Source organism: Podarcis muralis, unplaced genomic scaffold (assembly GCF_964188315.1).
Source record: "Podarcis muralis unplaced genomic scaffold, rPodMur119.hap1.1 HAP1_SCAFFOLD_98, whole genome shotgun sequence".
NCBI lineage: Eukaryota > Metazoa > Chordata > Lepidosauria > Squamata > Lacertidae > Podarcis > Podarcis muralis.
This window is the reverse complement of record NW_027554725.1, coordinates 26,776-49,480: the sequence shown is the minus strand read 5'-3', so window position 1 is coordinate 49,480 and position 22,705 is coordinate 26,776. Positions and strand designations below refer to the sequence as shown.

Here is a 22,705-nt window from a genome sequence, read left to right as displayed (position 1 = left end):
AAAAAGAGTTCACCGCAAGTTGTTGTTGGTAAACCTTAAATCCCCAATCGTTCCCCACCAGGACAGGACTTTTGCACACTTCAGGATCATGTACTATAGTTAGGTGGTTTCCATAGTACCCCTTATACGATATTGGAACAATGGCAGTAGGTTGAAAAATCTCATTCACAGCATAGGGGCTAATCTTTAAGGGGTTAGCCTGCATCTGTATGGGCAAAACCAAATCTCTGGGCACACTGGTAATGTCAGACCCAGTGTCTCGGAAAGAGTTCCCAGCAATTCCGTTGATCTCAATGGGGGCTGTAAACTTTGAATTAGCCCACTTCACATCAGGCACACTTGGAGCAGCACCAGGACTCACAGGTCCCACAATAACTGCACTTGAAGTGGCTACAGCTGGTTTGGAAGCTATAGCGTCAGGAGCTGCCCCACCCTTCCCCTCCGGGACCGGGCTTTCCCTAGTTCCTGATTTTTGCTGTTCCGCTTCCCAATCTTCCTCCGGTTGCTGGATCATGCGCACCGCAGGAGTCAAAGTCAAAACTGGAGGCTTCTTTTCACTTAATTGGGGGCAAACTGCTTTTATATGCCCCGGTTTCTTACAATAAAAGCACAGTCTGGAACTCGGAGACAATTTAGCACGTTCCCCACCTGCTGTAGAGGAGTCTTTTGCAGGAGTAGGGGGACCCCTGCTTTGATCTTTAACGGGAGGGCCGGACCTCCCGCCAGAAGCTGAGGCTGCCAGTCTGTACCCACCGGCCGGTCCCCTGTTTACCAGATGAGAATTATTTAGTCTAAAAGATTCTGCGAATTCTGTGGCCTCCTCTAAAGATCGTGGACTTTGGTCAGCAACCAAACTCGCAATTTCTGGAGACAGGTGGCGCATAAGTTGCTCTATTAGGGGTCTGGGTAAAAGGCGGATCTACATGGATCCTCATGGATCCTCCACTTTTTAAAAAAATAACTCCAACAAACGCAGTGTCAAATCACACCTAGAAGGCACGCCTACAAACTGGACTATAAAAAACATGGATCCAACACCACAAAAACATGGATCTGAGGCACGGATCCTCATGAATTCATATGATTTTTGCACTAGATCAGCCCAAACTCACCGTCAAATTACATATCATGTCCAGGAGCATAGCCTGCACCACAAAAATCACGGATCCACGGCTTCCTGGCCATACCGTGGACTAAAAACGTGGTTTTGAAGCATGGATCTTCATGGATCCTCACACTTTTTGCATTGGGCCAACCCAAACTCACTGTTAAATTACATATCATGTCCAGGGGCACAGCCAACACCACAAAAAACTCGGATCCACGCCTGCCTGGCCATACCGTGGCCCAAAAACGTGGTTCCGAACCATGGATCCTCATGATTTTTGCAAAAGACCAGCCCAAAGTCACTATCAGATCAAACATCATGACCAGGGGCACAGCATCTACCACAAAAATCACTGATCCACGGCTTCCTGGCCATATCGTGGCCCAAAAACGTGGTTTCGAAGCACGGATCCTCATGGATCCTCATGCTTTTTGCATTAGGCCACACCTAAATCACTGTCAAATCACACATCATGGCCAGGGGCACAGCCTGCAACACAAAAAACTGAGATCTACGGCTTCCTGGCCACTCCATGGCCCAAAAACGTGGTTTTGAATCACAGATCCTCATGGATCCTCACTCTTTTTGCATAGGGCCAACCAAAACTCACTGTCAAATCACATATCATAGGCAGGTTCACAGCCTGCACCACAAAAAACTCGGATCCACACCTGCCTGGCCATACTGTGGCCCAAAAACGTGGTACCGAAGCATGGATCCTCATGGATCCTCATGATTTTTGCACTGGATCAGCCCAAAGTCACCATCAGATCAAACATCTTGGGCATGGGCACAGCCTGCACCACAAAAATCACGGATCCATGGCTTCCTGGCCATACCGTGGACCAAAAACGTGGTTTTGAAGCACGGATCCTCATGGATCCTCACACTTTTTACATTGGGCCACCCCAAACTCACTGTCAAATCACACATCATGGCCAGGGGCACAGCCTGCAACACAAAAAATTGAGATCCACGGCTTCCTGGCCATACCGTGGCCCAAAAACGTGGTTTCGAAGCACGGATCCTCACGCTTTTTGCATTGGGCCAACCCAAACTCACTGTCAAATCACACATCATATCCAGGGGCACAGCCTGCACCACAAAACTCAGATCCACGGCTTCCTGGCAACACCATGGACCAAAAACGTGGTTTTGAAGGTCGGATCCTCACGGATCCTAACGCTTTTTTCATTGGGCCAACCAAAACTCAACGGCAAATCACATATCATACCCAGGGGCACAGACTACACAACAAAAAACTTGGATCCACGGTTATCTGGCAACGCCATGGCCCAAGAACATGGTTTCAAAGCACGGATCCTCATGGATCCTCATTATTTTTGCACTAGATCAGCCCAAAGTCACCATCAGATCAAACATCATGGCCATGGGCACAGCATCCACCACAAAAATCACGGATCCACGGCTTCCTGGCCATACCGTGGACCAAAAACGTGGTTTTGAAGCACGGATCCTCATGGATCCTCACACTTTTCGCATTGGGCCATCCCAAACACACCGTTAAATCACACATCATGTCCAGGGGCACAGCCTGCACCACAAAAATCACGGATCCATGGCTTCCTGGTCATACCACAGCTCAAAAACGTGGTTTCGAAGCACGGATCCTCATGGATCCTCATGCTTTTTGCATTGGGCCAACCCAAACTCGCTGTCAAATCACATATCATGTCCAGCGGCACAGCCTGCAACACAAAAATCACGGATCCACGGCTTCCTGGCGACACCGTAGCCCAAAAACGTGGTTTTGAAGCACGGATCCTCATGGATCCTCATGCTTTTTGCACTAGATCAGCCCAAACTCACCGTCAAATCACACATCATGCCCAGGGGCATAGCTTGCACCGCAAAAAACTCGGATCCATGGGTTCCTGGTCATACCATGGCCAAAAAACGTGCTTTTGAAGCACGGATCCGGTACTATACCAGCTGCACTGGCTCCCGGTGGAGTACAGGATCAGGTTTAAGGTGCTGATTTTAACCTTTAAAGCCCTATATGGCCTAGGACCCTCGTGCCTACGGGACCGCCTCTCCTGGTATGTCCCACAGAGAAATTTACGGTCTGCAAATAAAAACATCCTGAAGATCCCAGGCCACAGAGAGGTTAGGCTGGCCTCAACTAGAGCCAGGGCTTTCTCGGCTGCGGCTCCAATCTGGTGGAACGCTCTGTCACAAGAGACCTGCAGGACCTGACATCTTTCCGCAGGGCCTGCAAGACAGAGCTGTTCCACCAGGCCTTTGGTCAGGGCGCAGCCTGACCCCCTCCTCTGGCAATCTGCACAGAATTTTGCTTAATGGTTGCCATCAATTTGATTTTAATTAATTTTATAATGAATGTTTTTAGAATGTTGGATTATTCTGTTTGTTGTTAGCCGCCCTGAGCCCAGCTTTGGCTGGGGAGGGCAGGATATAAATAAAAATTTATTATTATTATTATTATTGAGTTCTTCAAAGCCACACACACCTTCAGCTGAAAGCCAAAGTTCAAAGTTCTGGGCCATTTTCGCAGAATACACAGCAATGCTGTCTGAGGGACCAGACTTATCCCCCTTTCAGAAAGCCCTCCGATAGTTCTCAGGATGAAGTCCATGCCTTTGCATAACTAATTTTTTTTTTTATATATAAATTTTTTATTAAAGTTTTGAAATTTTTATAACAACAAAACAAAACAAAACAATACAGTAATACAAACAAACAAAAAATAAAAACAAGTATAATTTCAACCCTTATTTTCTTATAACTTACTTCCCCGACTTCCTCATACCTCCCCTTTCTGTATTCCAATTTCTAATTTATTATTCAGCAAATCCTTTCCCTTGTTTTTCATTTAATTTTAACCTTTCTTTTCTTTTTTACTTATCCATTACAGCTGGAAACCACATATTTTCTAAACCAACGTCATTCTTACATTCATTAATTTTACAATATTTCTTAAGATAGTCCTTGAATTTCTTCCAATCTTCTTCCGCTGTCTCTCTTCCCTGGTCTTGGATTCTGCCAGTCATCTCTGCCAGTCCCATATAGTCTATCACCTTCATCTGCCATTCTTCCAAGGTGGGTAGGTCTTGTGTCTTCCAATACTTTGTGATGAGTATTCTTGCTGCTGTCATGGCATACATAAAGAAAGTTCTATCCTTCTTTGGCACCAATTGGCCGACAATACCCAAGAGAAAGGCCTCTGGTTTCTTCAGAAAGGTATATTTAAATACCTTTTTCAATTCATTATATATCATTTCCCAGAACGCCTTAATCTTTGGGCACATCCACCAAAGGTGAAAGAAAGTACCTTCATTTTCTTTACATTTCCAACATTTGTTATCAAGCAAGTGATAGATTTTTGCAAGCTTGACTTGTACTCATGTACCACCTGTATATCATTTTCATAATATTCTCTCTTAAGGAATTACATGTCGTAAATTTCATACCTGTGGTCCACAACTGTTCCCAGTCAGCAAACATAATGTTATGACCAACATCTTGTGCCCATTTAATCATAGCAGATTTCACCGTTTCATCTTGTGTATTCCATTTCAACAGCAAGTTATACATTTTTGACAAGTGCATGACTAATTTTTTAAAGCGCTCATAGTCATGGATTTGGGATGAGGGGAGATGGCCCATCAATTTGGCTAGGTCTCCACAAATTAGGGAGCGCAAAATTGGCATGTACATTTTCAGGGACACCCCCATATCTCGGCAGGTTACTTCCAAAAGAGTCAGATAACTCAGAACATCAGTGGGGGGCTGATATTTCGGAAATGCCCCCCAGTTAAGGTTGCTCAAAGTTAGCCCCGGAGGAGACTGCCTGCCATTTTCTCCTCGTGGCTCCTCGTGACTGTAGTCATACCTTGGAACAGGATGTCGAGACGCTCATCCCTCCGGACGCAGGTGGTCCACCGCCGCGTATACATGCGAGGGTCTAGGGAGAAATTCCTCCTCCTTCTCCGCCGCGTACCATCGCACCGCTCCACAAGTTTCCCAAGCTCTTACTGGCGAGTAGACCCGTCCCGGGGTGGGGGAACGCCTCTCACCGTTCTGCGAATGTCGCACGATGGACACTCTCGATGGTAGTCTCCCACAGACACTTCTTGCAGCTGCTGCGGCAGATCTTGATACTCATAAGCCATCCGGCTGACTCTCTGCCCCATAAGAATGGTTTTGCACCCACTCAACCGCATCGCCCTCTGAAAACTCCATCTCTTTAGGCTCTGCATAAACAAGATAGTTCCCTCTAGGACGTGTGGAGGCCATCCCAGCTTCCACTTCCTCACAAGGTGACAAGGGGTGGTTAACTGGCGCGCCCCTCTCTCTCTCCAAGTTGCAGGACTCTTGCCCACCCTTCCAAACAGTTCTTAATTCGCTGGCATCCACCAGCTCTCTCTCCGACTCGGGATCTCCCGAAAACCAGGAGGCGGATTCCACTCTGGGACTTGGAGGTTGGGGGGGGGTTGTCTCCGAAGGAAGGGAACTGCCTTCTCCACCCGGACCCCATTCGTCCACAGTTCGCAAAGTGTATTCCTGGGGAGCCCCGGCTTCCATAATTCCTGACTATCTCTATCCCCCCCAAAAAATAAAACGCCTTAGTACACAAAAGATTCGTGCCAATTTAAAATCAAAGTGCCTTTCTGCAGGGAAGTTCCATCCCACCGCTGCCACCATGTAGTAAAGGGGCTCCTTTACTACTACTAATAATAAAATTTATTCATACCCCGCCCTCCCCAGCCAAGACTGGGCTCAGGGTGGCTAACAACCAATAATAAAAAAATGTTGATTAAAATACAATTTAAAAGATTAAGATACAACATTAAAACATTAGGATGCAGCCTCTTCACAGGAGGGAAAAGGAAATAGAAAGAGGGGGAGGGAATCAAACTGATTCTAAGCCAAAGGTCAGGTGGAACAACTCTGTCTTACAGACCCTGCGGAAAGAAATCAGATCCTGCAGGGCCCTGGTCTCATGAGACAGAGCGTTCCACCAGTGTTGAGAAGGCCCTGGCTCTGGTTGAGGCTAATCTAACTTCCTTAGGGCCCGGGACCTCTAGGTTGTTGCTATATATGGACCTTAAGGTCCTCTGTGGGGCATACCAGGAGAGGCGGTCCCATAGGTACGAGGGTCCTAGGCTGTGAAGGGCTTTAAAGGTCAAAACCAGCACCTTAAATCTGACCCTGTACTCCACCGGGAAAAGCACTGGGTGAATATGCTCCCATGGCAGAGACCCCATGAGGAGCCTCGCTGCAGCATTCTGCACCCGCTGGAGTTTCTGGGACAGCTTCAAGGGCAGCCCCGCGTAGAGCGAATTACAGTAGTCAAGCCTGGAGGTGACTATCGCATGGATCACTGTGGCCAGGTTGGGGCGGGTAAGGTAAGCGAAGGTGGAAAAATGTCACTTTGGCTGTTGTAACCTGCGTCTCCATGGAAAGGGAGGTGTCAAGGATTACACCCAAACTCTTAACCGAAGGCTTCAATGAATAGAAGGATGAATAAGGTCTCTAAGGAAATGGAGGCCAGAGATTTTCAGTTTGTTTCCCAACCTACCTTGTCTGTGATTTCCTGATGAGCACAAAAACATGAATGGGTCTGATCCATTCTTCACATTCTGATGTTCCTGTTTCTCTTTTCTCATGGACAGGGAATTGATTTTGATGAAGATCAAATATCGGAAATCGGCCTGGAAGATGGGGAGGATCTTCCTCCAAGGTAATCCTGTGCTAATCCCCTCCCCCATAATCAATTGCTTTAAAAAAAAACCCCGGTCCATTTCTATGGTGGTGGTGCTTGGGGTCTTTGAAGGATGGGGGGCAATAAACCCTTTTGACAAAAGTGCTACTCCTGTCTCCCCTCAGCATCCCAACCACAGCTTCTCTGGATGCGGCTGATCTTCCTCCTGAAAGCGGCAGCAGGGACCAGCTGAACAACAGACTTAAGGATTTCGTCGTAAGAATAAAGAGTGGGATGATCCGAAGGAAGGCGCTCCGAGATCTTTGCGCCTTCCTGCAGAAGATCCAGGAACATGTGAGTTGCGTGGCGAGTTCCCGCCTCCCCCACGGAAATAAAGACACAGGACACCAGTATTTTAGGTTAATGGGCAAAATTAGGCCACAACTTTATTGATTACAGGAATTGAGTGGTATTGGCTTAGGCATTGGTCCTATCGACTAACCGGCTTCAGCCTGATTGCTAGAAGACCGGCAAGGGTTAACCACCAGTAGGGGGAGTCCTGCTGATGTGCATCAACTAGGAGCTCCCCCAGGGTCACCGCTCAGGGCGTGCCTTAGGCCCACACCTCCATAGGCTTCGGACAGGGCAACGCCCCACGGAATCCTTTACCGGACTACCCTTCGATATGGGGGAAGGTGATGGCGCTTCCTCCACCCCCCCCACTCATCTGCAAAAAGCCAAATGGCTGGTGCCAATTTGCCAAGTGGAAAAAATTCCTGCCAGGCCCCTTGACGGCGACCAACCGAAGTCCATAGCAATGTCAAAGAGCCAAACCTAAAGGGTGGGGAAACCGGAGCAGCTGGGGCGCTGGGAGAAAGAGGGAAATCCTCAGCCGCGCCGGCCCTAAATAGCGCTGGCCACGCCTCCCGGGCCAGCCGATTGGCTGGCAAGGGAGATGACGCGCCCGAGGATTCCCTGCTCTCGCGGGGGCTGCAAGCCAGCCCCCGAGTACGTGGGGGGAGGGCATGAAGCCCGCAACCCCACCTCCTCTCCAGCTCAGAAGTGGCTTTACTGAAGGGAAGCATTGCAACCATGCAGGGCTGTCAAGGCCTTCCGGCTGCTGCTTCTAGGCCCATCCTGCAAGGTGCCCAAGGGACGACCAGGCATCCCAGCACATACTCAATTTGGAGAACAGAGCTGGGCCATAGTGAGTAAAATGGCTGAGAAAAGAAGAAAAAAGCAAAGATTAGGAAAAGAGGGTTTAGGTTTAGGATGCTAAATGTTTTGGAATGTTTGGAATAAAAATGTTATAGGGGAAAATGGTGATCAGTCCCTTCTCTGGGTTTCTTCTCAGCCATCGGCAGTGATTCATGCATGCTCCTATGGCCAACTGGTGGCGATTTCCTGCCTTTGTGCATTGGATCCGGACCCGGAGAGCAGGCAGCGGGCAGCAGAGGCTCTCTGCCATCTTCTGCCCATCCTGCGGTGCAACAAAGGTAAGACTGGAAGAATGCATCCCAGCATGGGGTGGGGTGAGCAAGACCCAAACTAACCCTTTGGCTTTCCTTTGCAGAGACACTGGCAGGAACGTTAAGGAACCAAATGCTCATCATCGGAGCTGAGGAGGTCCTCGAATCCACCGGAGGACCGGTTCCTGGGCTGTTCGTGAATAACTGTTACTCTCTTGCCACGGTAAGTCGCTGTATCTCAAGCCACATGTTCTGGGTTCTGCAGAGGCAGCACCTGGGCTTTCTGCTCCCCAGCCCTGCCCTGTGGGCATCTCTGACCTTCCTCTCTCGCTTCAGGTCTTTGGCGCCTTTCTCCCTGCGGAGCAGCTCTTGGAGGCCATGTGCTTCCTGGCCAGAGACCTGGTTCTTGAGAGCAGCTTCGACCCCTTGGACATCTCCCACCTGCTGCTAGATTTCATCAAGCAGTTTGGCGGCACAAAAGTGGAGGTAAGGCATCTGGAAAGGTAGGAGAGAAGAAGATTCTCTGCTTGGTGTAGGGGAGGCAAGCTCATGCCATTGGGTGGCCAGGACACATGTTAGTTGAGAGGGGCCTGGCAACGTCAGGACAAGAAGCTCAGCCAAGGGTCCTGAGAAACATGGGTTCAGGGATGGGGAACCCTCCTCCTTCTGGGAGCAGACTGCCAAGCTTCTTCTCTTGGCCCACAATGGAGAGGGGAACTGGCGCCCTGGAGCTGCCTGGGTCCAATACTCCCCAGGACCCTGAGTGGTACCTTGGAAGGAAGAGGCTGTGGTGGCACAGGTCAAGGGTCCCTCTTTCAATGAGGGATGGAGACAGCCCCGCTTCCTTGTACTCTCCAAGCAACCCTCTCCTTTTCTCTGACAGGTGAAGGTGCTGCTGGAGGCCTTCTATAGGATCAGCCAGGGGCCTACAGTGCAAGGCAGGAACATGGCCGTCTTCGCTTTCTCCATCTTGGCGCACCACCACCTGGACAAAGTGGTGCAATATCTCCTCCAGTTTCCCTTCGGGTAAGGAGCCCTCCAGGTTCTACTGGGCTAAGGGGGAGGTTGGCAAGCTGCAGGGCTTGCTCAGAAAGCCCTTGCTGCCATTTCCTCTCTCTGGAGCATGGCAGCAAGCAGAAGACTTGAATCTGACCATTGCTCTTGTTTTTGCATTCACAGAGACTGCGAGAGAATATGGAAGGAGGTTTTACCATCGGCCGATCCAGAAAAGCTGATCCATCTCATGGCCGAGCAGCTTGACCAAAGCCCCTTGGCGGAATCTGCCACCCAAGTGGTAAGGACCAACCACCTGCTTCCTGGCTTCCTTCTTCCCAGGGTAATATCGAGGGGTTCCTGTATTCTGCAGAAAAGCAGAGAAAGTGACTTGCACCCCTCTCTCTTCCAGCAACATCTCAGCAGCCTGTTGCACGCCATCCTCAGGATGGAGGACTACAAGGCAGCTGTGCGCCAGAACTTCCCACAGCTGCTGATCGCTCTCCTGGGGATGGTTGTCAACTTCCACTACTATCAGGAATTCCTCGGGTGAGTAGTGTGTTGCAAAGGGACCAATGGAGTCCTTTCCCCTTCAGCCTCGGGGGGTTTCCAGTCCAGCTTGCTTTTCCAAGGGAGGCTCTCCTTCAGGCGGCTGCTGGGGAAGGAATGTGAGTGTGTGCCAATGACCCTCCTGGTAAAACTGGCCTTGCTTTGGTTCCAGAGGGGCTAAGGAAGTTCTGCACCTCCTTCTTGGCACCACTGGAGAGCAAGTGGAGGCGGCCATCGTCGACCAACTTTTCTGCCGGGAGACTTTCAGCCAGGGGTTGTCTGCCATGGTGAGGTAAGAGGAAGAACGCGGTGACCTTCCCCAGTGGCCTGGCAAATGGAGCTGAAGGCACAGGATCGGACTGTGCCCGTTTGCTTCCTGCGGTGTCTTTCCCTTCCTTACCAAGATCTCCTTCTCCATTTCAGAGCCGTCGGAAAGCGAAGCTGGTGGATCCCTCCCATGGTGGAAAGCATCATCGCTGCTCTCGAGGACCAGGATTTTGCCGGGATGCCACAAGTCGCGGCAGCTATCTACATCGAGGTGAGGGGGACTGACGCGGGAGGAAATGGGTGCAGCAAGGAGGCCCTGGCTTGGTTTCTGCCGAGTGTTGGGCTACTTTGAGCCTAAGGACTGTTGCCTGTTTTAGTGCTCCTCAGAGTAGACCCATTGGATTTGATGTACATGGCAAACTTTGGTCCATTCACTTCAGTGGGCTTGCTCTGTGCAGAATTGCAAATGGTGGGCAAAAGGAGAACCTGCCTCAGCCTCTTATCCCTGAAGGGTTTCTTTCTCTTTGGGCCTCTTTAGCTGCTCAGCTGCCGTCTGGAGGTCTATCCCTGTGAAGATACACTGGAGCAGCTCCTCAACTGGCTGGAACACGACTGCCTGGAAGTCCGGAAGCTCAGCGTCAGAGGGATATCCCTGCTTCTGGACATGGCAAGTGATGCTCAGAGGAGGGGGGGGTACAGATCTCGATTCTAATCATGGCCCAGCACTCTTTCCCTGGCACAATACTGAAGGGCCTGTGCTAAAAGGCATGAGGCCTTTCAGACCTTTGAAAAGATTCTCTCTTTTGTGTAGGACCCTGCGCTTCTGCGGCTCTTCCTGAGGGATTCCCTCTCTGATGTAGAAGCTGATGTCCTCCCAGAATTGATAGAGATGGTAGACCAAGCCTACCATTCCAGGGAACTGGGAGAGGAAGACCTGGAGATGCTGGCGGCAACCTACTGCGGCCTGGCTGCCCATGTGAGTATGAGGGGAAACATGACACCACACCCAATGGAGGAGGAATGCTTTGGAAGAGGAAGGGTGGGGTTTAGACTGGCATGCAGCAGAGATGTTCTGGCTTCAGGAGGGTGTTCCTCTGGAAAGTGATCTGATGAGAAACAAAACCTCTGATATTTTCTGCCTACAGGAGGAAGCCTCCGTCCGGGCATCAGCCATCGAACATCTGGGGCTGCTTCGGGGCTGGGCGAGAGACCAAAGACTTCCCATTACAACAACAGAAAAGGAAGCCATTCACGAACTGGTTGTGGTCCTCATTCACCTCGAAGACGAGGACCTTGAAGTGGCCAAGGTGAGGGCCAAAGAGGTGGACTTATGCAGTAGGAGGGAGGGATTGTTCTCAGGAGCTTCCGAGACTATGTCCCGCAATTTGTAACCCTCTTCTCTTCTTGTGTTGCAGGCCGCAAGGAAGGCTCTTTCCCATCTAGCCCCAGAAGTCAAGTGGTGGGCTCATTCCAACAAATTTAGCCTCCACTTTGCTCTCCACCAGGCTGCCAAGCATCTGGTAAGGTCCCTCTGCCTTTGTTGGCAGCTTTGCCCAGGCATGTCTTTGGGAGTGCAAGGCTCTTCTGCTGCGCTCTCAAGCCTCTCTGATGCCACTTCTCCTTTGTCTTTGCCCACAGAGCAAGACCTTCAGCAAGGGCATCCTTCGGAGTGCTGCCTTATCATGTACGCAGCCGTCTGCCAACAGGCTGCCAGCAGTCTCCAGGGTGGCAGCTCTGCTTCTGGGTAAGTCAAGCAACGTTCTTCCCTGGTAGGGAGGGACAGAAACGTCTTGGTAACAATGGCAGGGAGGATGGACATGTCCCCAGGCCACCTGCTAGGTAGGCCTCCATCTGTGCCCAGATCTTGCTCTGAGTGCTCCGTGAGGGTGGAGGCCTCTAGAGCATACCTGTCCTCCTGCCAAGCTGCCTCTGTCTCCGCTTGCTTTGCACCCAGATGACGTCCCTTTTCTTGCCCTCTCTCTCTCTCTAGGTCATCTGGCTTTCCGGGATGCCAGTTTCATCCGCAATCAAGACATGGCATCCTATGGAACATGTGAGTGAGACGTACGGAGGGCAGGGAGGGATGCTTCTGCTGAGAAAGGTCTTCAGGGGAAGGCAAATTCTCAGATGTATGTTCAGGCAGAGGTGCCACAAGATGAACATGCAAAGAGAATTGGAATGTGACTTCACTGCTCTCTCTTACACACAAACACAGCTGACGGCTGTTTTCATATTGTTGATGGGTGGCTCTTTTCCTGTGTATCTCCCCCTTGCTCAACCTTTCTCCCTTGCCACTCAGGGCTGGAGGAGATGCAGCAGCACGAGGAAGAAGAGCTTAGGCAGACAGGGAGGAGCTGCCTGAACATCATGCAGCGGGCCTATAGACATCGGAAGAAAGGCAGGGTCCAGCGCTTTTTGAGGAGGCTGCTCCACTGCGTTCACAGGGAACCTTACCCGAAGGACTTCCTGAGCTGCATGCCAGGTGAGTGAGGCATCTGGTGGGCTATTGGGACATCTGGTGGGCTGTTTGGATGGGACGTTTCTCAACGAGCCCCTTTCTCCTCCTGACAGAACATCCGGAGTAGCGCCAGGCCAAGGCAACGTGGACACCAGAGTTGTGCTGCAGAGATACCATCTTCTGCTCTCCGCAGGATCCAGTCTGGACCAGCGCCAGGAACATCAACACCACCAGGATCGACCAAGAGGAGTGGTGCTGCCCTCACGACCCTCCGTACACAGCGGTAGGAAACCTTTTTGTTGTTGTGTTTCTTGTTGATGTTGTTTTTGATTGTTGATTTTATTGATTTTGAATCTCAGGGTGGTTCACAACACCAAGTATACGAAGCACAAAATAAATAATAAGAATAATCACTGCACAAAATTCATAATAAAAATATCAGAACATAATATAAATTAAATAAAAACATACTAAAAATAGCCACAAGACCAATGTATGCACACTAATAAACAATACAAGAGCCCTGAAACAACACTCCAGCCCACAAATACAAAATCTAAATCAACGTAACACATTTAACAACCATTTAAAACAACCCCACCTTCTTGAAGAAGGCTGATATATTAGATTTAGAAGGTTGGAATACGAGGTTTGGATGGCACGCCTACCTAACATACAACAAAGTGGCAGTGCATAAGGACTTTTAAAATCATATACAGTGGTACCTCGCAAGACGAATGCCTCACAAGACAAAAAAACTCGCTAGACGAAAGGTTTTTCCGTTTTCGAGTTGCCTCGCAAGACGATTTTCCCTATGGGCTTGCTTTGCAAGACAAAAACGTCTCGCGACTTTGTTTCCTTTGTCTAAAAACCGTTAAAACAAAGGGTGCTTAGCTTGAACAGCTGCAGTTGCGACTTGACTTTGAGGAGCAACTGTTAGCACGTGGTTTGGTAGCCTTTTCTCAGACTTTGCTCACTTTTGAAGCTTTTCCAAAACTTACCATTTGGTAAGTTAAACTTTTAAAACTTTTTGGGGGGGTTTGGATTTTGGGTTGGGGTGTTTGGGATTCAAAGACTTGGTGTTGTGGGGGGGGGGTTGCGATAATCTGGGAGCTTGTGGGGCTTTTTTTGGAATTTTTATGATTTTCTGTGACCATTGGGCCAGGTTGTTTTTTTTTTGAAAATTTTTCTGAGTTTGAATTTCTGAGTGCTGGCTGGCTGGGGGAACAGTTGGAGAGGTTTCTGCAGGAATCTGGGAGCTTGTGGGGCTTTTTTGGGAATTTGTATGATTTTCTGTGACCATTGGGCCATGTTGTTTTTTTTCCAAAAAAAAATTCTGAGTTTGAATTTCTGAGTGCTGGCTGGCTGGGGGAACAGTTGGAGAGGTTTCTGCAGGAATCTGGGAGCTTGTGGGGCTTTTTTTTTTGGAATTTTTATGATTTTCTGTGACCATTGGGCCATGTTGTTTTTTTTTCAAATTTTTTTTCCTGAGTTTGAATTTCTGAGTGCTGGCTGGCTGGGGGAACGGTTGGGGAGGTTTCTGCAGGAATCTGGGACCATTGGGCCATGTTGTTATTTTTTGAAAATTTTTTTTGTCTGGGTGGGGGAGCAGTTGGGGAGGGGTTTGCAGCAGTTGGGGAGGGGCAGGGGGAGCAGTTGGGGAGGGGTTTGCAGCAGTTGGGGAGGGGCAGGGGGAGCAGTTGGGGAGGGGTTTGCAATTTCTGTGTGGTGGGTGGGTGTCTGTGGGAGCAGTTGAGGTTTTTGAAGACATTGGGGATTTTTGAAGCTTTTCCAAAACTTATTTTGCAGCCATTTGAGGTTTCTGAAGACTTCGGTGATTGATTGTTGAAGCTTTCCCAGAACTTCTCTTGCATCCATTTGGCAAGTTAAACTTTTAAAACTTTTTGGGGGGGTTTTGGATTTTGGATTTTGGGTTGGGGTGTTTGGGATTCAAGGCCTTGGTTCTGGGTTTTAATTTCTGTGTGGTGGGTGGCTGGGTGCTTTTGAATTTTTTGGATTTGAAGCACATCACTGATTTTTTTCTCTTTTTCTGAGTTTACGAAGGTAAGAGCTGTGCTGCCATGGGACCCAAGAAGACTGCTGCTGCGGTGGCCGGCGAGAGGAAGAAGGAGAAGGTGACGCTGGAAATGAAGAAGGAGATCATCCGGAAGCACGACGGCGGAATGCGTGTGGCGGACATCGCCAGGGAGTACGGGAGGAATCCATCAACCATCGGGACCATCCTGAAGATGAGGAAGAAGATCCTGGTGACTGATGCAGCCAAGGGAGTCACCAGGATCGTGAAGAACCGCCCAGCTGTTCTGGAGGAGTGCACGTGGCACATGACGTTGGGAACTTTTTTGATACGAGGGTCATTTCGCCTTTCAGGGAGGTGCTGAAAAGGCGGATGAAGCAGCAGACTATGGACAGGTTCTTGAGCAAGAAGCAAAGAGTGGAAGAGGAGCCTTCTTCGAGTGGTCCCCCAGAGTCTTAGAAAATGTACTGTACACTTTGTTGATTTTTAAATGTTTTTCTGTCATGTTTATAAAGTTAATTTATTTTCCCTTCAATTTTTGAACTGCTCTTTACAGTATGTGTGACTTTAAAGAGCAGTTAATAAACTGTTGTTGTACCAAATTTGGCTTTGTTTGGACTTTTTTTGACCATAGGAACGCATTAATTGATTTTCAATGCATTCCTATGGGATTTCGTGATTCGCAAGACGAAAAATTCGCTAGACGACAAAACTTGCAGAACGAATTAATTTCGTCTTGCGGGGCACCACTGTAGTAAGAATTTCATTATACAAGGTCTGGGATAAGTACTACAGACTATTAGAGCCCAAAATACCCTGGTGGGCATCCCCAGTGGAGATGATAACGGTAAAAAAGACAAACATGGGCACAAATTGGGCAACTTACCAACAATTAATAAAGGTAGAACAGGGCCAATTAAAAATCAAATTGTATGAAGAAATTAAACAGTATTGTAACGGCTAGATTCAATATCACCAAATAGTGCATATATTTAATCAGGATAAGAAAATTGGTTTTGGAGAAAAGAAGTCATTCTTACAAAAGGAATTAGTACAAATGAATAAAAAGACCCTATCTAGGATGTATGATCTACTTTTGGAATGGGAACTCAAGGATGAGATGCTAAAGGACGTTATGATAAAGTGGGCGCAGGATTTTGGCCACAACATAATGTTAGCTGTGGAAATTTGACATCAAGTTCACAGCATGTTATACAACAAGGGAGAATCTAATGAAAATGATCTACCGGTGGTACCTAACCCCTGCCCCATGGAATCGCCAAAAATCTATAAGCAAAAAACCAATGTGTGCTGGAGATGTAACACCGAGATAGGAACAATGTACCATATATGGTGGGGTGTAAGGAGATAAAAAGCTTTTGGAACAAAGTTCATGAAGAAATCATTAAGGTTTTTAAAAAAATCATTCAACAAGAAACCAGAAGCGTATGTTGCAAGCATAAAATTTTGATTCTTAGGATTTTAGGCTCTTCTAGCCTTAACAATTTAAGCATTATTAGGATACATGGTTATACATAAAGCATATAATCTTGATTCTTAAGATTTTAGGCACTTCTAGCCTTAACAATTTAAGCATTATTATCAGTATTTATGGTTATACATAAAAGGTAAAGGTAAAACTCTTCCAGGTGGCCTTGCCACATTCCCCCCTTTCAAGCTTAGAAACAAGTCACCGTTGTTTCTCCAGCTTGACTCTCATGTTGAACCCCGGTATAGACAACTGTGTCTCTCAAGGGGATCTCTTCAGGGGGCATTTCACGAATTAGTCAAGCATACTCATGCTCTTCTTCTGCCAGGGGGGGCCAGGGCTTGGTATATGGCCATGGTGTGGGTTTCAGTGAGATTCTTAATGCTTTGGGCCACCATTCCTCTGACTAGAGATATGCAGCAAGGGGTGATGCAAAGAAGTATTAGGAAGACTAATCCTCCTACCGCAATGGCGGTCAAAAGGCTATGTAACCATCCTACTCCTGGGACCCAAGACCACATCCATTCCCAAGGATTCTGACTGGGTTGGTTATCATTTATAAGGGCCTGTAATTTTGGCAACTCGTCCTCAATAGTGTTGTTGAGGTCATGAAACTTCACTCTGCAGTTGCCTTCCGGGACTATTTTACAAAAACCTCCTGATTTGGCAAGGAGATAGTCAAGAGCAAGTCTATTAGCTGCTGCTATCTGGTTCAAATCCTCAATCTCGGACTGCAACTGTCGGAGGATATGTGTAGTGGCATTGATGGTTTTCTCCAACCTGCATGTTAGGGCAAATAGTGCTTCACGATTTTGTTCAGCCACAACTCCCGGATGTATGCCGATGGTGAGGATGCTAACGAAGCCTCCACCAACAGCACCCACAGAGCGGGCCAGGAAAATCTCATCACTGCACTGTTCCCCTTGGACTTCTCTCCTCTTTCTGTTTCTAAGAGAGGGTAGAGGAAGAAAAGCCTCCACAGTCACAGGGAAAGTAAAGGCACCCATTCCCACACACTGATAATTACCAGGGTGGTAATTAGTGGTTAGTCCATTATACAAGAACCAAAGATTGGAGTCCTTGATCAGCCAGCCAGAACAGATGGATCCCTGTCCGGTGAAGTTGACTGTATATCCTCTATTGGGGAAAGTATGGATACAGATCTGAGGATGTGGTGTTGCTTTGGTAAGAGGCGTTGAAGCAACCCCACAATCAAAATTTAGCAGTGCACTGTGTGTAATTTCCCAGCCAACCTTTATGTTGGTGGTGCTGGACATGCGGCCAACCTTTCCATTTGGTGTTCCATGATCCAGAGGCATAACAACAAAAGCACAAGCCCTGGGTGGTTCTGGAGAACCGGAAATATCGGTAGGAGGTATCATTCATTTCAGAAGGAGGTGTTGCGAAAAGGCCACTTTGATTATACAGCAGGCCTGCCAAGACAATGTCAGGGTCCCTGATTAGTCCTGGGATGAGAGACATGTCAGCTACCTTTCGAGGGTGTTCATAATAAAGGGTGACATTTTCTCCATATATTTGAAACATCTGCTTAGCATTCTTTACAAAAACATTTTCTTTGGGTTCAAGGAGCACAAGGATATCAACAATTCCTCCTGGGTAGTAAAAGAAGATAAGAAGGAGAACATTTATTATTACTGTAAGAAGAACTGGAGGTAACCAAGACCACAGCATACCTGGAGAGTGAGCCAACCTTCCGTTGAGAGAGAGAGATACTGGACACGAGAGAGAGACTGGATTTGTTCTGATGTACTCTGTCCTCCCGTTTGTACTAAGTCTGCTCTTATTTCTGTGGTACCGTATTTTTCACCCTATGGGACGCACTTTCCCCCCTCAAAAAATGAAGGGGAAATGTGTGTGCGTCCTATAGGGCGTATGCAGGCTTTCGCTGAAGCCTGGAGAGCGAGAGGCGTCGGTGCGCACCGACACCTCTCGCTCTCCAGGCTCCAGGAAGCTATCCGCAAACCTTGCACGCCCGGGGGGAGTTCCATCCATAGGACGCCCCGTGCTCCGCGCTGTCGGCTGCCGCCCGCAAGCCTTGCCCACCCGGGGGAGTTCCCCCGGACGTGCAAGGCTTGCGGACACCTGCGCGAAGCACGGGGCGTCCTCCGAAGGGCGCCCCGTGCTCCGCGCTGCAGGCTGCCGCCCGCAAGCCTTGCTTCACGCAGGTGTCCGCAAGCCTTGCGTGCCTGGGGAAACTCCCCCCGGGTGTGCACGGCTTGCAGGCGGCTACCTGCAGCACGGAGCACGGGGCACCCTCCGTAGGACGTCCCGTGCTTCGCGCAGGTGTCCGCAGCCTGCTGCCCCGCGCGTGGGGCGCCCTGAAGCAGAGCGCCCCTCGAGCCGGGCAGACATTGGCCAGCCCCACAAGCTCGGGGGACAGCGGGGAGGCGCAGCGCCACGATCCCACTGTTCCCCGACCTGGTTTTGGGGGGGGAATAAAGGAATTTTTTATTCCTTTATTTCGCCCCCCCCCAAAAAAAATTGGTGCGTCCTATGGGACAGAGCGTCCTATGGGACGAAAAATACGGTAAGTGGAGGAGGTCTTCCATGCAAAAGCTCAAAGGGAGAGAGCTTTAGCCTCTTGTTGGGTGCACATCTGATCCTGAGCAAGGCTACGGGTAGAAAGTCCACCCAATTGCCATGAGTTTCCTGGCACAATTTGGCCAGCTATCATTTAAGGGTCCAGTTCATTCTTTCCGCCTTGCCGGAACTCTGTGGTCGGTAGGCAGTGTGCAGTTTCCATTGTATCTGCAGGGCTTTGCATACACCTTTCACTAACAAAGTGATAAAGGCTGGTCCATTATCCAATTTTTAAATACCTTATTCCATGTTTTGAACCATATTTTCCTAATGGGTAGTGTAATTACTTGAAATAAATAAAAACAAAACAAAAAATATATAAAAAAACATACAAAAACAAAAAAACAAAAACAAAAAAAAAATATTTAAAAAACTGAGAGAAAAAACTCCAGGACTTGTACCTAAGCCCAGTTTTGGGTCAGTTATCTCAGCTATCAGTTTGCAGAGAGTTATTTGTTTTTCAGGCTTTTAATTAGTAAAGTCCCAAGAGCGAGACGGGTGTGCATCTACCCACGCTGACGCATGCACAGTTCTGCTTGCACCTGGCTTTAGAGCTACTACAGTGGTACCTCGCAAGACGAACGCCTCGCGAGACGAAAAACTCGCAAAACGAAAGGTTTTTTCGTTTTCGAGTTGCCTCGCAAGACGAATTTCCCTATGGGCTTGCTTCGCAAAACGAAGCTTGCCCAGGGGACAGCGGGTCTTCTCTTTTGAAGCAAGGGGCGGCGGGGAGAAGCGATCTTCCCCCCGCAGCCCCAGGTCCGGGGACAGCGGGAAGCGCTTCCCGCTGCCCCCGGACCTCTTTTGAAGCAAGGGGCTGCGGGGAGATCGCTTCTCCCGGTGCTCCGAAGTGGGGCGGGGGGGCGGGAACATCTGCCCCAGCCGCCCCGCTTCGGAACGCTGCCCCGAAGCGGGGCGGGGGGGCGGGAACACCTGCCCCAGCCGCCCCGCTTCGGAACGCTGTCCCCGGACCTGGTCTGAAGGCGGTTTCCCTAGGAACGCATTAATTGATTTTCAATGCATTCCTATGGGAAACCGTGCATCGCAAGACGAAAAAACCGCAAGACGAAGAGACTTGCGGAACGAATTAATTTCGTCTTGCGAGGCACCACTGTACAATTGGTGGTAATTTCAATTCTGCCCCCTTAGGCATGAAAGCTATTTGAGCTTGAATTTTAGATAGAAAATCACGTCCCAAAAGGGGAATTGGACATTCTGGTACATAAAGAAACTGGTGAGTGAAGGTCCTCCCTCCAATCTGGCACTCTTGGGGTTGCAGAAAGGGTTTTATTGCTGGCTCAGACTAGTTTGAACAGGTCTAGGCTGGTTTGAACCGGTCCAAGCCGGGTGGTACAGGTCCAAACCGGTTGGAACTGGTTTAGACAGGTTGGAACCGGTCCAATCCAGTTTGAACCAGCTGAAACCAGTTGGGAAAATTCCATGCAGGTTCCAACTTGCCCACACCAGTTTGAACTGCCCCAGACTGGTAGGAACTGGCTAAGACTGGTTGGAACAGGTCTAGGCTGGTTTGAACCGGTCCAAGTTGGTTGAAACAGGTCGAAGCCGGTTGGAACCGGTCTAGGCCAGTTGGAACCGGTCTAGGCAGGTTTACACCAGTACAAGCCAGTTTAAACCGGTCTTGGCCGGTTTGAACAGGTCTAGGCCGGTTTTAAACGACCCAAGCTAGTTTGAGCAGTTCCAAGTAGGTTGGAACTGGCCCAGACGGGTTGGAGCAGGTCCAGACCAGTTGGAGCAGGTGCAGGTCATTTGAAACTGAATTTGACCAGTTCAAAACAGCCTAGACCAGTTCAAACCGGCTGCAACCAGCACAAATCGGCTTGGACTGGTTCAAACCAGTCTAGACCTCTTCCAACCAGTCTGAGCTGGTTCCAACCAGTCTGGGAAAGTTGGATCCCGCCTGGACCTTTCCCAACTGCTTTGGGCTGGTTCCAACTGGCTTGGGCTGGATCCAACTGGTATGAAATGATTCCTACAGGTCTGGGCTGGTTCCAAGCGACATAGACCTGTTCCAACTAGCCTGGACCTGTTGTAACCAGCTTGGGCCAGTTTCAAATGACCTGCACCTGCTCCAACTGGCCTGGACCTGCTCCAACCTGTTTGGTCCAGTTCCAACCCACTTGGAACTCTTCAAACCGGCCTAAACCGGTACAAAACTGCCTCGACCAATTCAAACCGGCTTGGACTGGCAGAAACCGGCCTAGACCGGTTCAAACTGGCCTAGACCGGTTCCAACCGGCTTGGATCTGTTTCAGCCGACTTGGTCTGGTTCAAACCAGTCTAGACCTGTTCCAACCAGTATGGGCCAGTTCCAAGTAGTCTGTGCAAGTTGGAACCCGCCTGGACCTTTTCCAACTGCTTTGGGATGGTTCCATACCTAATACAATGACCACTCCCCGCTTAAAACGGGGGGCGCCCTTTGCCTGGACGCGTGCAGCCCCTAGATCTGGAGCGGCTCCAACAGCATAGGCTTGGCTTTGCCTTCCCTCAGGTGGGATACCTGGAGGTCTCCGCCTACCTCAGTCAGTTGTCCAATCCCACCTGGGGGAAGCGTTGCCAAGGAGACCAGGCCAGGTAGGGGAGGGATTACCTGCCCACACAATAGAGGGAGGATCTTACCTGGGAATCCTCACTTGGCTCCAGAGCTTCTCCCACCCTACCCACCCTCAGTTAATGTCTTATTTTGCAGGTTAACTTTTCTTCACAGGTTTTGCAGGTTAACTTTTCTTCACAGGTATGCGGGCGCTGCTACGTTAAGGTCGCGGTTAAAGGGCCGGAAAGGAATTTCCCTGCATTGGCAGGTTTCGCCTTTCCCGTAGCAAAACGTCACAACTTTGGCGGTATCAGGCCTTGGGCTGGGGACTGGGGAGGGAGAACACCCAATGCCTGAGCCAAGGTCTACCCACATTTGAAATTTAATAAAGTTGTGGCCAATTTAATCCCATAGCACGTAGTCTTGAGTCGTTATTCCACATGACGGGGGGACCGCGTGGGATCTGGGGACTCCGCCTGTCCACGCAAATAGTATTATACTCCATACCTAATACAAATAGTAGTGGTGAGAGTAAACATCTTTGTTTAACTCCTCTTTGTATATTGAATTGATCTGAAACCCCCTCATTCACTCTGACCACAGCCTTCCCTTCTCTATACAATTCTCGGATTGCTTCCACAAAGTTCTCTCCTAATCCTCCCTCCTGCATAATACTCCATAAGAACTTATGTTTAATCGTGTCGAAGGCCTTAAAAGGTAAAGGTAGTACGGGCCAGTCTTGCCAGACTCTAGGGTTGTGCGCTCATCTCACTCTATAGGCCGGGAGCCAGCGCTGTCCGCAGACACTTCCGGGTCACGTGGCCAGCGTGACAAAGCTGCATCTGGCGAGCCAGCGCAGCACACGGAACGCCGTTTACCTTCCCGCTGGTAAGCGGTCCCTATTTATCTACTTGCACCCAGGGGTGCTTTCGAACTGCTAGGTTGGCAGGCGCTGGGACCGAACGACGGGAGCGCACCCCACCGCGGGGATTCGAACCGCCGACCATGTGATCGGCAAGTCCTAGGCACTGCGGTTTTAGATAGAAAATCACGTCCCAAAAGGGGAATTGGACATTCTGGTACATAAAGAAACTGGTGAGTGAAGCGTATGTAACCTGAAGCGCATGTAACCCGAGGAACCACGGTACGTTGGCTTCCAGTACGTTTCCGAGCACAATTCCAAGTGTTGGTGCTGACCTTTAAAACCCTAAACGGCCTCGGTCCAGTATATCTGAAGGAGCGTCTCCACCCCCATCGTTCTGTCCGGACACTGAGGTCCAGCTCCAAGGGCCTTCTGGCGGTTCCCTCACTGCGAGAGGCCAAGTTACAGGGAACCAGGCAGAGGGCTTTCTCGGTAGTGGCGCCCGTCCTGTGGAACGCCCTCCCATCAGATGTCAAAGCGATAAACAACTACCTGACATTCAGAAGACATTCAGGGAAGTTTTTAATATGTGACATTTTAGTGTATTTTTCATCTTTGTTGGAAGCCGCCCAGAGTGGCT

General features: G+C 49.4%; 2 protein-coding genes across 2 annotated transcripts; one reads left to right on the top strand and one right to left on the bottom strand.

Moving 5' to 3' along the window:
* The first annotated feature begins 9,144 nt into the window (after positions 1 to 9,144).
* On the top strand, positions 9,145 to 10,781 carry LOC144326516 (uncharacterized). The gene is made up of 6 exons (XM_077923030.1): positions 9,145 to 9,286; positions 9,440 to 9,554; positions 9,666 to 9,802; positions 9,975 to 10,094; positions 10,226 to 10,340; positions 10,608 to 10,781. The coding sequence occupies exons 1-6, from the start codon at positions 9,207 to 9,209 to the stop codon at positions 10,779 to 10,781; spliced, it is 741 nt and encodes a 246-aa protein (XP_077779156.1). The 5' UTR covers positions 9,145 to 9,206.
* A 5,357-nt stretch (positions 10,782 to 16,138) lies between these two features.
* LOC144326517 (syncytin-A-like) lies at positions 16,139 to 17,533 on the bottom strand. Its single transcript, XM_077923032.1, has 2 exons — positions 17,338 to 17,533; positions 16,139 to 17,186 (listed from the first exon to the last, which is right to left on the bottom strand). Exons 1-2 carry the CDS (start codon positions 17,531 to 17,533, stop codon positions 16,360 to 16,362), a joined length of 1,023 nt encoding a protein of 340 aa, XP_077779158.1. The 3' UTR covers positions 16,139 to 16,359.
* Between the last annotated feature and the right edge of the window lie 5,172 nt (positions 17,534 to 22,705).

Coding starts and splice junctions, on each gene's coding strand:
- LOC144326517 (XM_077923032.1), bottom strand. CDS start 17,533: ATGTCTCTCATCCCAGGACTAATCAGGGACCCTGACATTGTCTTGGCA. Junction 17,187..17,337: donor ATGGAACACCAAATGGAAAG/GTTGGCCGCATG, acceptor TCCCCAATAGAG/GATATACAGTCAACTTCACC.
- LOC144326516 (XM_077923030.1), top strand. CDS start 9,207: ATGGCCGTCTTCGCTTTCTCCATCTTGGCGCACCACCACCTGGACAAA. Junction 10,095..10,225: donor GGGTTGTCTGCCATGGTGAG/GTAAGAGGAAGA, acceptor TCTCCATTTCAG/AGCCGTCGGAAAGCGAAGCT. Junction 10,341..10,607: donor CGGCAGCTATCTACATCGAG/GTGAGGGGGACT, acceptor GGGCCTCTTTAG/CTGCTCAGCTGCCGTCTGGA.